Genomic DNA, 14171 nt, shown 5'->3' on the forward strand with positions numbered 1-14171 from the left:
TCTATGGACTGAAACATCGAGGGCAAGGAGGACTATCTGTGATTAGTGTCAGTGTATAGGAACGGTTGGGCAGATATTTGAAGAGAACAACTTCGAGCAGTGAAGTTGTTCAGAAAAGAAAGAAAGGTGTGGGAGGGCTAGAGGGAGATGGGCCTTTCCATCCTAAAACTTCCTCTACTCACTGTAGTAGTTGTTTGTCAAATGGATTTTCTACTCTGAGCAATGTCTGTGATATTTAGCCAGCAGAGGGTGCTGGAGACCAGCATACAGACACTGCCCCTCTGCCCCTTTCCCGAACAAAGAGAGACCTGTAATTCAGCTCTGTAGCTTGTGGTTCAGAGCTAGCATCCTTTCTCTGTGTTAACACAGGGTAAGAAATGGCCACGCTGGACGCTGAGAAACCATCCTTTGACTTAGAAATCCTTCCCTGTCTCTCATCTGGTTCCCTTCCCTCAGTTTTACCTTCTTTTCCTGAACAAACATGCCAAGGGACCAAGTCTGATTAACTTGAAAAAAACAGAAAGATGAGCAAACGGAGCATGGTCATTGGAGTTTTCAGGGTCTATCTGCTTGTGCTGCTGGCAAAGTGCTTTACAAGTTCTCTAAAGAAAGGGAAACCTAGAAGGCTGTGACCTGCAGCTGAATCACCTTTGCCTTTGTGGATGGAAAAACTCATTAGTTCAGCTGGGGGTATGTATCCCCCTGCCCTGCTGAAGCAGAAGCCTCTCTGTGTGTACTGGGCTCCCAAGATAGGGGAGGCATTTTCTGTACAGGGACTACTTACATTTTGAGGTGATGGTAGGTGAAGATCCTTCCAAAATAGCTCAAATTAAACCTACATCTGATTATGTAGAAGAGGCAGCTATTCCTCAGCCAACGGCAACTTCCCTTTCCCTGGGTGCAAATGAGCCCCTTCTTAATCAGCTCTTAAAAATGAGTTCCAGGACATGAGCAAGAAAACTGTCTGACAGGGAGATCTAATGGTTGGTTTGTGAAAAGACTTGAAAGGCAGAGATGATGTCTGCCTCTCCCTCAATAGCTCCGTCAATATTTGGCTGTTCAAGACTAAGAAGGGGAAAGGGTCCAAAACTAATTTTGTCAAAAGATTTCAGATAGAAGATGCACTGACTTACACATGCATTCAGAGTCAGAATTTACCTCAGAACATAGCTTTTATGAGGAAAAGATTGCTGAAAGTTTGTATCCTTCCAGCAATGATGACTCTTCCAGAAGTCATCATTTTAGAGCATTTTCCCAGGTGGGAAAAGATTTATCTTTTGAGAGAAAGGTTTGTCTCGTCTCAAAAACCTCTGTTGTATCATCTTTGTCAACCCTCTGAATAAACCTTCCACATTTAATTTCTGGAAAAATCAGTTAAGTCATATGCCATTAAATTTGCTTCAATTTGATAGTACCCGGGATCTGTTTATTCTAAACGGGAGGGAAAAGAGTGGGTACCTTTAACCTCACTGCCTCTCTAAAGCTGAGTAACTCAATTGCTCTGGAGTGGGTCATACAGCAAGTGGCTGCTGTCTTGTGATCTGCAACGTTAATTACAGATTCTGAATGTATGAATGGTCAGACGTGAACCTCTGCTAGACTGTTAGGCATTGGCATATGTAACTGAAAAAGTCATTTCTGAAGATTTATTATTGTTTGTTTATTATTGGTATTCTGTTGATACCCACAATGTGGCATTATCCACACAGGCATGAAGACATTGTCCCAAAGAGCTTGCACGAAGGTCTCAGATTTTATTTATTAGCTTGATTTCACAATAATTTGTGTATTCTTATTGCATGTTCCTTGGAGAGTGCATGGAGATGGTATAACTCCACTGACTTCAACCACACTTGGTCTGTTCAGTGCAGGCAAGACACAAAGAGTTCCACTGAATCCTATTGTAATTAACTGGAAATTTACATTTCAAAACAATCCAAAACATAATTACTTAAACAAAAGCTGTATGTATAAAACAGAGACAGAGAGTGATGGATATGTTTATTAGATTGATTTGTAATAAACTAAATGATATGTTTAATTGATAATGAAGAAGTCCTTCTCCATTTAATTTGAAAGTTCTGGCATTACACGCTCTCACTAATAGATCAAATGTTTCGGATTCTGCTTCGCTGTTGTGTTCTGGAATGCTCCGCAAGCTGGGTCCAGATGGGTCAGAGGTGAGCATCTCAGCCAATCCACTATGGGGTTATGAAGTTTTATGTGCAGACAAGTAACATTCCAGACCATTGATAAAGAAGTGAAACTGCCTGGGGCTGCTTCTGCACAGAATTCAGACTGTGTTGCTTTCAGACTTCTTTTTTTTCCTGATGTTGATAGTTGCCCTTCTCCCTTGCTTTCAACAAATTAAATATAGGGTTTCTGTGTAGTTTGAAGATTTATGTGTTGAGGGAGTTGGCTAAGTGAGAACAGTTTGAACTTGACTTTTGCCTTTCATACCCTTTTTACAATGAAAGGTATTATTGACAAACTCCCATGTATTTCTGATGAATAAAACTGACCTAAGAAAATGTCTAGAGATAGGCTTAATATACAGGTAACTATACTGACTTACCAAAGAAATGTGATGACATTTGGATAACTACAACAATGCAGAACTATGACATAGGGCATAAATCCCAAAACTGTTGACATCAATGGAAAGACTCCCATTGACTTCAGTGGGCTTTGGATCAGATCCATAATGCCTTTGCCAGGACCCTGAAAGATGTGCATGTGTATTGCTTTAACTAAAATGGACCTCCATCCAGTGCTTTCTGGGATGCGTTGGGTAGTGCTGGGTGCCTCTCTGGCTCCATATCCTTCCATGTTAGGTGGTGATGGAGCAGTTAAAGGAAAACTGAAATGATTATTGACAATTAAATGTTTAATTCAACATTGGTACTTGAGTTTGTGTAGATGACAATATTACCAAGCTGAAGCATTCAAAGATGATGATTCAGTCCCCAGAAAATCAAGAGATTGACTTAAAAATCATGACGTTTTAAAAAAATATTAAAGGTTGGCGACTTTTTATTTTAGGTTACATTCAATTAACCTTTTCAAGCATTTCTTCACAATCATGGGGACTGGAAACTTACTTTTGTTTAAAAAAAAAAAGGAGTGAGACTGAGTCATAGAATCATAGAATATCGGGGTTGGAAAGGACCTCAGGATGTCATCCAGTCCAACCCCCTGCTCAAAGCAGGACCAATCCCCAACTGAATCATCCCAGCCAGGGCTTTGCAAGCCTGACCTTAAAAACTTCTAAGGAAGGAGAATCCACCACCTCCCTAGGTAACGCATTCCAGTGTTTCACCACCCTCCTAGTGAAAAAGTTTTTCCTAATATCCAACGTAAACCTCCCCCACTGCAATTTAAGACCTCCTCATTCTGTCATCTGCTACCACTGAGAACAGTCTAGATTCATCCTCTTTGGAACCTCCTTTCAGGTAGTTGAAAGCAGCTATCAAATCCCCCCTCATTCTTCTCTTCCGCACACTAAACAGTCCCAGTTCCCTCAGCCTCTCCTCAGAAGTCATGTGTTCCAGTCCCCTAATCATTTTTGTTGCCCTCCGCTGGACTCTTTCCAATTTTTCCATATCCTTCTTGTAGTGTGGGGCCCAGAACTGGACACAATACTCCAGATGAGGCCTCACCAATGTCGAATAGAGGGGAACGATCACGTCCCTCGATCTGCTGGCAGTGCCCCTACTTATAGAGCCCAAAATGCCATTGGCCTTCTTGGCAACAAGGGCACACTGTTGACTCGTATCCAGCTTCTCGTCCACTATAACCCCTAGGTCCTTTTCTGCAGAACTGCCACCTAGCCATTCGGTCCCTAGTCTGTAGCGGTGCATTGGATTCTTCCGTCCTAAGTGCAGGACTCTGCCCTTGTCCTTGTTGAACCTCCTCAGATTTCTTTTCGCCCAATCCTCTAATTTGTCTAGGGCCCTCTGTATCCCATCCCTACCCTCCAGCATATCTACCTCTCCTCCCAGTTTAGTGTCATCTGCAAACTTGCTGAGGGTGCAATCCACACCATCCTCCAGGTCATTTATGAAGATATTGAACAAAACTGGCCCCAGGACCGACCCTTGGGGCACTCCACTTGATACCGGCTGCCAACTAGACATGAAGCCATTGGTCACTACCCGTTGAGCCTGACAATCTAGCCAGCTTTCTATCCACTTTATAGTCCATTCATCCAGTCCATACTTCTTTAACTTACTGGCAAGAATATTGTGGGAGACCATGTCAAAAGCTTTGCTAAAGTCAAGGAACAACACGTCCACTGCTTTCCCCTCATCCACAGAGCCAGTAATCTCATCATAGAAGGCAATTAGATTAGTCAGGCATGACTTGCCCTTGGTGAATCCATGCTGACTGTTCCTGATCACCTTCCTCTCCTCTAAGTGCTTAAGAATTGATTCCTTGAGGACCTGCTCCATGATTTTTCCAGGGACTCAGCCTGACCTGACTGGCCTGTAGTTCCCAGGATCCTCCTCCTTCCCTTTTTTTTACAGGCGCCGCCCCCGCAGCTTCCATTGGCTGCGGTTCCTGGCCAATGGGAGCTGCGGTGCCAGCGCTTGTGGTGGGAGCAGCACACGGAGCCCTGCTGGCCGCCCCTCCCCCTGGGAGCTGCAGGGACATGCCGGTTGGAGCCAGGTAGGGAGCCTGCCAGCCCCACCAACCCTCCCCTCCCCTCCCCCCAGCACCAGCAGGGGTCCTGCTGCCCTGCCCACCCATCGGGGTCCCGTGGTGCATGCCACTGCCTGTACACCCCACCCCCAGCACCAGCAGGGATCACGGGCCACCAGCTGCCTCCCACGCAGGACTAGCAGGGGTCCTGGCCCCCGTTCCCCTCCGCACCCACGGCGCCTCTGGACTACTTCCACTCCCTCCCGCCCCCCCATCCCCTGGAGCACCTGCGGCCCCCAAGTTTTAGATAGGAATATATAGTAAAAATCATGGACAGGTCACGGGCCGTGAATTTTTGTTTACTGCCCGTGACATGTCCATGACTTTTACTAAAAATGCCCTTGACTAAAACGTAGCTTTAGTCATGATCTCGGGTACTGCTAAGGCCTGGTCTATACTACAGAGTTAAGTTGACATAAGGCGGCTTAAGTCAACCTAACTCTATAAGTGTCTGTGCTACAATTAGGCTCCCACAGATGTAAGTCAGCCACTACAGCAACTTAATAACTCCACCTCCGAGAGAAGTGTAGCACTTAAGTCAATGTAGTTAGGGTGGCCCAGTGTCAGTATAGACAGTGTTACATCCATCAGTGGAGCCCTGTTCCCCTGTGCTGACAGCCTGAACTGTCAGCCCCAGGTGAGGCTCACAGCCAGAGCACTCCCTTCCTCCCCCTTCCCTGCCCTGCGGCTGTCAGGAGGTGAACTAGGCATTCGTTCAGCTGACTTCAAATCATTTTCATTCTGGAAACTGATTGGTTAAATTACTATGAAACTCATTATGGCATTTTGGTTTTTAAAAAGCCCAGAACAAAACCTGTCATTGGAGTGGTGTCACAGCCATGAGCTATAGCTCTCACAGCACCAACAGAACGGCACGGTGACAGTTTCTTGGGAGCTGCCAGTGAGATACTTGTTGGAGGGGGAAATCATTGGTTAAACTCCGCAGTGAAGAAGCTGTTTGTGGAACTCTCTTCCTCTAACTTTCCCATATAGCAAAAAGAAAAAGAGGACTTTTGGCACCTTGGAGACTAACCAATTTATTTGAGCATAAGCTTTCGTGAGCTCATTTTCCACTGAATGCATCCGATGAAGTGAGCTGTAGCTCACGAAAGCTCATGCTCAAATAAATTGGTTAGTCTCTAAGGTTCCACAAGTCCTCCTTTTCTTTTTGCGAATACAGACTAACGCGGCTGCTACTCTGAAACCTGTCAGTTTCACATATAGGTTTATTTTTGAAGACACTCTGTACATGATGACAATGGCCTGTTTCTAATGTGTCATTATTAACCATTGCAAAATTAGTGAAGTCTGATGGAGCTGAGCTCTATGTAAGATCCAAGTCAGAGACATTTTCCTCCTCCAGACATACGAGGCTCAGACGTTGATGAGACTAACTCATGGTGCACAATCAGACTCAAGCCTGAAAGTAAAAAGAGTAGACGAGTAGGGAGAAATGAGAAAATACCTCTCTGCATGGAGAATAATTGAACTAAATTTAACATCCACTCCAAAATTACTCTAATACGATGTAAAAGAGAGAAGTTTTTTTTGTTTTTTTTGTTTTTTTTTAAAAAACCTAAGGCTTGAAAGAAACCACAAACAGAAGGGAAATTGTGATTTTTTACCATTCAACAAAAATAGAAGCAGCGTCTGGAGGTTCTTTTTTCTGCCAAGAAACATTAATGAATTATGGGACCTGTCCATTTAATGCCAATGACTTGAAAAACTGCAAACGTCTGCAGAGGGAAACTAAAAACAGGTATTGTACAAAAAGCAGGGTTCCCCATGCTGTCACAGTTGGAAAAAGGGAAGGGGGGCGGGAAATGCCATTAATAGTATAGCTTCTTTGCACCGTGGCTAAACATTTCAAACATCACATTACGTCTGGACACCTAGTCTCATTGTGTGCAGCCCAAATGTGAAGAGTTTGTATGTTAAATAATTTCTTAGATTATTGTTTTACTAGACTAGATTCTCAGGGCTCTATACAATAAAAATAGTCCAAGCAGAATATGTAGAATGACAAATTCCATCCTAATTTACATAGTTTTGAGGCAGTAGCCAAAATGGAGATATGACTTGCCTGTTTTTTCTGAAGGTATCCAAGAAAAAGGTACTTTCCACAAGTCGTCACATCCACTAGATATTAAGATAATACCTGACTCACAAAATAATGGGATTTGATTAGTGCTCTGCATGGCTATATAGATGCCTGACTTAATTCCCAATCTGTTTCTTCACACACTGGCAATGCAGCAGCAGGAATGTGATCAACACCTGAGTGAAAATGAGAGACATTTATTTCTCGGTATCAGGCTACGGGGCTATAGAGCAGCATCAGTATGAGTTTCCCTGGTAGGTGACTCATGGAAGGGACTCACAGGGGAGGACATGTGACCTCCCCACATGACTCCACCCCGCCCCCAGCCTGGGGCCCCCATGCTCTTCTCCTCCCCATCCCACATTACCTGGGATGGGGAGGGGAAGGGAAGGGGGATTCTGTCCTCCTGTTCTGCCGGCTCCCCCTGGCATGTTTGACTGCACTTCCTGGCAGCCAGGCCGTGGAGCTACTCCCAGATGCTGTCCAGTGCAGCACAGCGGCTGCCTGGGAGAATGCCTGCTGCCCTGGTTTCCACCTGGGTTTGGCTTCCAGGACAGGAGCTGAGTGAGTCGGAGCCCCCCTGCCGTCCTCGGCATGCTCAGAGTCAGCTCCCGTCCCCAGAATTTGAGCCTGGGTGGGGGACAGCCTGCTGCTGCCGCAGCCAGGCACACTCTCCCGGTCAGCCACTGCGCTGCACGAGGCAGTGTACCAGGCAGAATGGCTGGAAGAGGAGAGGCTCTGGCCTTGCCTCTTCCCTTCTGGCTCTGACACCACTCCTTCTTCTCCCCACCTGGGCCAGCTGCTGGGGGCACCTGGCCCTGCTGGAGGGTCACTTGATGCTTTGTGCCCCTCTCACAAGTCATCACAGTGGGGTATTCTCAGGGTTCTGACTAACAAATAGAGAGGTATTGTGGGAAGCAAGAGCTGAAAGTGTCATTTTAAAAAGTATTCTATAGATCTCTGAACGTGACTGCTGATGTATGCTGTGGTCTTTCCTAAAATGGCTGCTCACTAAAAGAATATTGCCAATAGGTAAGAACTGTTAGAGTTGGTCTTCTGGAATTACTCATCTAAATTCAAGAGGGAATTTGAAAGAAATCTTGTCAGAGTTCTGAAAATTTGCCCAAATGCTGAATGTTTGTGCCAGTGACTGTGGTCTGGAACTCATGAGTGAGCAACCTGAAAAGATGTTATTTTACAAGTGGGGAAGCTCTTCTCCTTTGCCGCTGCCTACTAAATATGACCATATTCCTGGGAGGGTCCTGTGCCGTTTCAGTGGGTGTGTTTGCTTGGACTGGTCAATAATGTACTTACGTTACTATTTTCTAGAGAGGATTAAGGGAATACTCTATTTTATAGGTTTAATAATCTTCCTCCTATCCTTGCATTCTTTTGCTGCCAACATATTTGGGGGTCACAGAATCACAGTAGGGAGGAAAAAGTCACATCTTAGTGTGATATATTTATGCAGACCCATTAAAATAATGGAAACATAAGACTGGAAGGAATCTTGATAGATCTAGTGCAGTCTGCTACACTGTGGCAGGACTAAGTATTATCTGTACCTGAGAGGTGTTTAACCTTATCTTAAAAACCACCAATGATGGAGATTCCAGAACCTCTCTAGGTTGTTTGTTCCAGTGCTTACCCTGACAGGAAATTTTTTTCTGATGTCTAACCTATATCTCACTTGCTGCAATTTAAGCCCATTACTTATTGTTCTGTACTCAGTGGCTAACGAGAACTATTTATCACTTTCCTTTTTATAGCACCCTTTTATGTTCTTGAAGACTATTATCATTTCATTATCATGGTCGTTCTCCCTCACTCATCTCCATCATCTTCTCTTCTCCAGACTAAACAATCCCAATTTTTCAGTCTTTACTTGTAGGTCACGTTTTCTAGACCTTTAGAGCCTCTGAACAACATACTAACCCACAGAGACCTTCCTACCAAGACTACAAAAAGAAAGATTCTGGATGGACTCCTTCTGAAGGTCGAAACAACAGACTGGCCTTCTACATAGAGTGCTTCTGCTGACGTGCACAGGCTGAAATTGTGGAAAAGCAGCATCACTTGCCCCATAACCTCAGCCGTGCAGTACACAATGCCATCGACAGCCTCAGAAACAACTCTGACATCATAATCAAAAAGGCTGACAAAGGAGGTGCTGTTGTCATCATGAATAGGTCGGAATATGAACAAGAGGCTCTAGGCAGCTCTCCAACACCACTTTCTACAAGCCATTACCCTCTGATCGCACTGAGGGTTACCAAAAGAAACTACAGCATTTGCTCAAGAAACTCCCTGAAAAAGCACAAGAACAAATCCGCACAGACACACCCCTGGAATCCCAATCAGGGGTATTCTATCTGCTACCCAAGATCCATAAACCTGGAAATCGTGGACGCCCCATCATCTCAAGCATTGGCACCCTGACAGCAGGATTGTCCGGCTATGTGGACTCTCTCCTCAGGCCCTACGCTACCAGTGCTACCAGCTATCTTCGAGACACGACTGACTTCCTGAGGAAACTACAATCCATTGGTGATCTTCCTGAAAACACCATCCTGGCCATGATGGATGTAGAAGCCCTCTACACCAACATCCCAGACAAAGATGGAGTACAAGCCCTGAGGAACAGTATCCCCGATAATGTCACGGCAAACCTGGTGGCTGAACTTTGTGACTTTGTCCTCACCCATAACTACTTCACATTTGGGGATAATGTATACCTTCAATGTATTCCTACCTACATGCCTCCAGCTTTCACCCTGACCACACCACACGATCCATTGTCTACAGCCAAGCTCTACGATACGACCGCATTTGCTCCAACCCCTCAGACAGAGACAAACACCTACAAGATCTCTATCAAGCGTTCTTACAACTACAATACCCACCTGCTGAAGTGAAGAAAAAGATTGACAGAGACAGAAGAGTACCCAGAAGTCACCTACTACAGGACAGGCCCAACAAAGAAAATAACAGAACGCCACTAGCCATCACCTTCAGCCCCCAACTAAAACTTCTCCAACGCCATCAAGGACCTATAACCTATCCTGAAGGACGACCCATCACTCTCGCAGATCTTGGGAGACAGGCCAGTCCTTGCTTCCAGACAGTCCCCCAACCTGAAGCAAATACTCACCAGCAACCACACACCACACAACAGAACCACTAACCCAGGAACCTATCCTTGCAACAAAGCCCGTTGCCAACTGTGTCCACATATCTATTCAGGGGACACCATCATAGGGCCTAATCACATCAGCCACACTATCAGAGGCTCTTTCACCTGCACATCTACCAATGTGATATCTGCCATCATGTGCCAGCAATGCCCCTCTGCCATTTACATTGGCCAAACTGGACAGTCTCTTCGTAAAAGAATAAATGGACACAAATCAGACGTGAAGAATTATAACATTCAAAAACCAGTCGGAGAACACTTCAGTCTCTTTGGTCACTCGATTACAGACCTAAAAGTCGCAATTCTCCAAGAAAAAGACTTCAAAAACAGACTCCAACGAGAGACTGCTGAATTGGAATTAATTTGCAAACTGGATACAATTAACTTAAGCTTGAATAGAGACTGGGAGTGGATGAGTCATTACACAAAGTAAAACTATTTCTTCATATTTATCTGCCCCCCCCCCCCACTGCTGTTCCTCACAGGTTCTTGTCAACTGCTGGAAATGGCCCACCTTGATTATCACTACAAAAGGTTTTTTCCCCTCCACTCTCCTGCTGGTAGTAGCTCACCTTACCTGATCACTCTCATTACAGTGTGTATGGTAACACTCATTGTTTCATGTTCGTTGTGTATATAAATCTCCCCACTGTATTTTCCACTGAATGCATCCGATGAAGTGAGCTGTAGCTCACGAAAGCTTATGCTCAGATAAATGTGTTAGTCTCTAAGGTGCCACAAGTCCTCCTTTTCTTTTTGCGGATACAGACTAACACAGCTGCTACTCTGAAACCTATAATTTTATTGTCAGTTTCTGGTGACACTGTGAGTGACACCCTCAGAGTGATGTTTATATCTCACTAGACCCCTGGGGAAGTCATCTTCTGTGGTTGCATGTTGTCCTCTGAAGTGCTCATGAGACTACCATTCACTTCACATGGATCGTATTTATAACACTCAAAAAGTACACATACCTGAAGTAAGCCTTTAACAGGTTATCCAATAACTTAAATCCCTTCTCTTTCCTAGTATAGTTGTAGGCTTCTGTGCATTGCTGTTCACAAGAACACTAAATCTGGGTATTCTTGAGGGGAATTTCATTCCTGACAAACAATCTTCTAATGTGAGTGAGCAGGAAGGATGTAGTTAAGGCAGTGGACTGGGACTCAGGAGACCTGGGTTCTATTCCCAGCCACAGCCAAGATGTAATGAATGGATGGATGAGCAAACAAGGAGGTGGGGCAGTGTAACAATGATGCAAATATGATTGTTGTATCAACAGTTCGCAAAACTATAAAGTTATGTAGGTTTTGTTTAGTTAATGGGGACAAATAAACAGATAACATTCAAGATGTGGCTTTGACTTACACTGGAGTCTGTGAAATATGAACCTAAAAGTTAATGTTACATTGATGTAGAAATCAAGCTGCATTGTTGAATATGTGGGAATAATTGAGATGATGTGCTCATCTGATTTTGTGCTGTCTTCCACCGTGGGTTTAGATTAATAATTCCTCATGCAGCATGTGTCTACACAGCTGCTGGAAGGTATGATTCCCAGCTTGGCTAGATCTACATGCATTAGCTCTGCTTGAGGTAGTGCCTAAAAACAGCAGCATGGCCAAGCAGGCACTAGCTAGCTGCCCAAATTCATGTCAGGTAGGATTTTTAGGTGCTAGTTTGAGCAGAACTAACATGCCTATGTCTACCCTCGCAGGGAATTACATCTTCCAGCTGCAGTGTAGATATACCTTTAGGCAGGGGTGGCCAACCTAGGGCTCCAGAGCCACATGCAGCTCTTCAGAAGTTAAAATGCAGCTCCTTGTACAGGCACTGACTCCAGGGCTGGAGATACGGGTGCTAACTTTCCAAGGTGTCAGGGGGTGCTCACTGCTCAACCCCTGGCTCTGCCACAGGTCCTGTCCCCTCCCCTGAGCCTGCCATGCCCTCGTTCCTCCCCCTACCCCAGCCTCCTGTGCTCCACAAAACAGCTGATTGGGAGGCGCTGATTGGTAGGGCTGCTGGTGGGTGGGAGGCGCTCGGAGCCGGATGGGTGGGAGCTGATGAGGGGCTGCTGATGTATTACTGTGGCTCTTTGGCAATGTACACTGGTAAATTCTGGCTCCTTCTTAGGTTCAGGTTGGCCAGCCCTGCCCTTAGGAGCCCTCATCCTTCAAACTGTGTGCTGGAGTTTCTATGAGAAAATAGATCCCAGGGCACTTTCTCCCCCACTTTGCCGAGGTCAGACACCCCTTTATTTATGGAGTGCAAACTTACAATTTCCTTTTCCGAACTTGTGAAGGTTCCACAGGGCAGTAACTCTGCACTTTTCCTTTCAGAATTGGGAGCGCTGACTGCACCATTTTAGCTCAACATTTTAATTTGGTGTCCATCTAGAAAGGATGAATCAGGAGAGCAGCCCAAGCGATCACACTGGTGGTGAGTTTTCTGCCTGTGCAGGCACTCTGATCTATCTGTAATGTATTGGTCAGTAAGATTTGCTTTGTGCATGTTTTACTGTAGTGTCAGAAAATTTCTGTAGTGTCAGAAAATTAAACCCCAAACAGGAATAAAACAAAAACAGTGAATCAAGTGCTAACCAGTCAAATGCATCTTACAATGTGCCATGAAGGCGACTGGACCTTCAAGACTCTCTGAGAATAGTCAGCTGTCAGAACATTGGGAATTAGACTCTGATTTTAAAAAAATGTTTGACAATTGAAGTGTTTCAGCAACCCCCATCTGTGCACAAGAATGTACAGTTTTAATTACGATGCCTTACACAAGTGATCATTCAGTTTTATCCATCATCTAGTTTTTCTTTTATTCAGTCATGCGTCAGCAGTAATTATCCGTCTAATAAGAGTTCCTATTTAGATTACAAAGTAACGTGCAGCAAAGGCATAGATGTGTGTGTGCACACGTGCATGTGTATGTGTAATAAAAAACAGTGGCATCATGTCCCAATCCTGTGCAGGAAAGAGGGACCTGAGAACTATGTTAAGTATGAGTAATTAACCACTGGTACAGTTTACCAAGGGTTGTAGTGGATTTGCTGGAAATTTTTAAATCAAGATTAGATGTTCTTCTGAAAGATCTGCTCTAATTCAAACAGACAGTAGTTCAGAGAAGTTATGTGGCCTGTGTTACGCAGGAAGTCAGGCTAGATGAACACAGTTGGCCTTTCTGGCATTGGAATCTATGAACCTAGAAGCGGTGTCTATAAAGTGTCAGAGTCCTATTCAGTTGTGCACTTATTTTGATGTGTAAAGAGCTGTGCTTATCCTGATGTGAGGGCTATTTTCATGGTTTCCATTGTTTCCAATTCTTTTCTTGTGGATGAGGCTTTTTTTTTTTGGCGGGGGGGGGGGTGTCAGATTCCTTTTTCAAAGTAGAGGCTGTTGTGAGAGCTTGGCCTACTTGTTGTTTTGGTTTTTCCTTTAGAGGAATAGTGAGTCTGTTTCTTTCTGGGTTTTTTGTTTTTGTTTTGATTTGGGTTTTTTTTTTGTTTAGGTGGGTTTGTCTGTCTCTGACTTTATCTACATGAGGAAATTTTATCATTTCAATAGTGACAGTGGAAATCCTCATATCAGAGGGGTAGCCATGTTCGTCTGTATCCACAAAAACACCAAGGAGTCCAGTGGCATCTTAAAGACTAACAGATTTATCTGGGCATAAGCTTTCGTGGGTAAAAACCCCACTTCTTCAGATGCATGGAGTGAAAATTACAGATACAGGCATAAATATATATTGGCACATGAAGAGAAGGGAGTTACCTTACAAGTGGAGAACCAGTGTTGACAAGGCCAATTCAGTCAGGGTGGATGTGGTCCACTCCCAATAACTGATGAGGAGGTGTCAATACCAAGAGAGGGAAAATTGCTTTTGTAGTGAGCCAGCCACTCCCAGTCCCTATTCAAGCCCAAATTGATGGTGTTAAGTTTGCAAATGAATTGCAGCTCTGCAGTTTCTTTTTGAAGTCTGTTTTTGAAGGCTTTTTGTTGAAGAATGGCTACTTTAAAATCTGAGTGTCCAAGGAGATTGAAATGTTCTACTGGCTTTTGTATGTTACCATTCCTGATGTCTGATATGTGTCCATTTATCCTTTTACGTAGAGTGTCCGGTTTGGCCAATGTACATGACAGAGGGGCATTGCTGGCACATGATGGCGTATAT

General features: G+C 44.5%; 1 protein-coding gene across 13 annotated transcripts in view; it reads left to right on the forward strand.

The window, feature by feature from the left end:
- The window catches only part of EXD3 (exonuclease 3'-5' domain containing 3), a 616706-nt gene that overhangs the window by 92469 nt on the left and 510066 nt on the right, over nt 1-14171 (forward strand). For 2 of the 13 annotated variants that reach the window (XM_073314579.1, XM_073314580.1), the window contains exon 3: nt 12335-12434. The exons of the other annotated variants lie outside the window; for them this stretch is intronic. In XM_073314579.1, the coding sequence (XP_073170680.1) occupies nt 12398-12434 (37 nt within the window). In that variant the 5' untranslated portion in view covers nt 12335-12397. The remainder of the gene's footprint in view (nt 1-12334; nt 12435-14171) is intronic. 13 annotated transcript variants of the gene reach the window in all.

The sequence above is a fragment of the Lepidochelys kempii genome, chromosome 16 (genome assembly GCF_965140265.1).
Source record: "Lepidochelys kempii isolate rLepKem1 chromosome 16, rLepKem1.hap2, whole genome shotgun sequence".
Classification (NCBI taxonomy): domain Eukaryota; kingdom Metazoa; phylum Chordata; order Testudines; family Cheloniidae; genus Lepidochelys; species Lepidochelys kempii.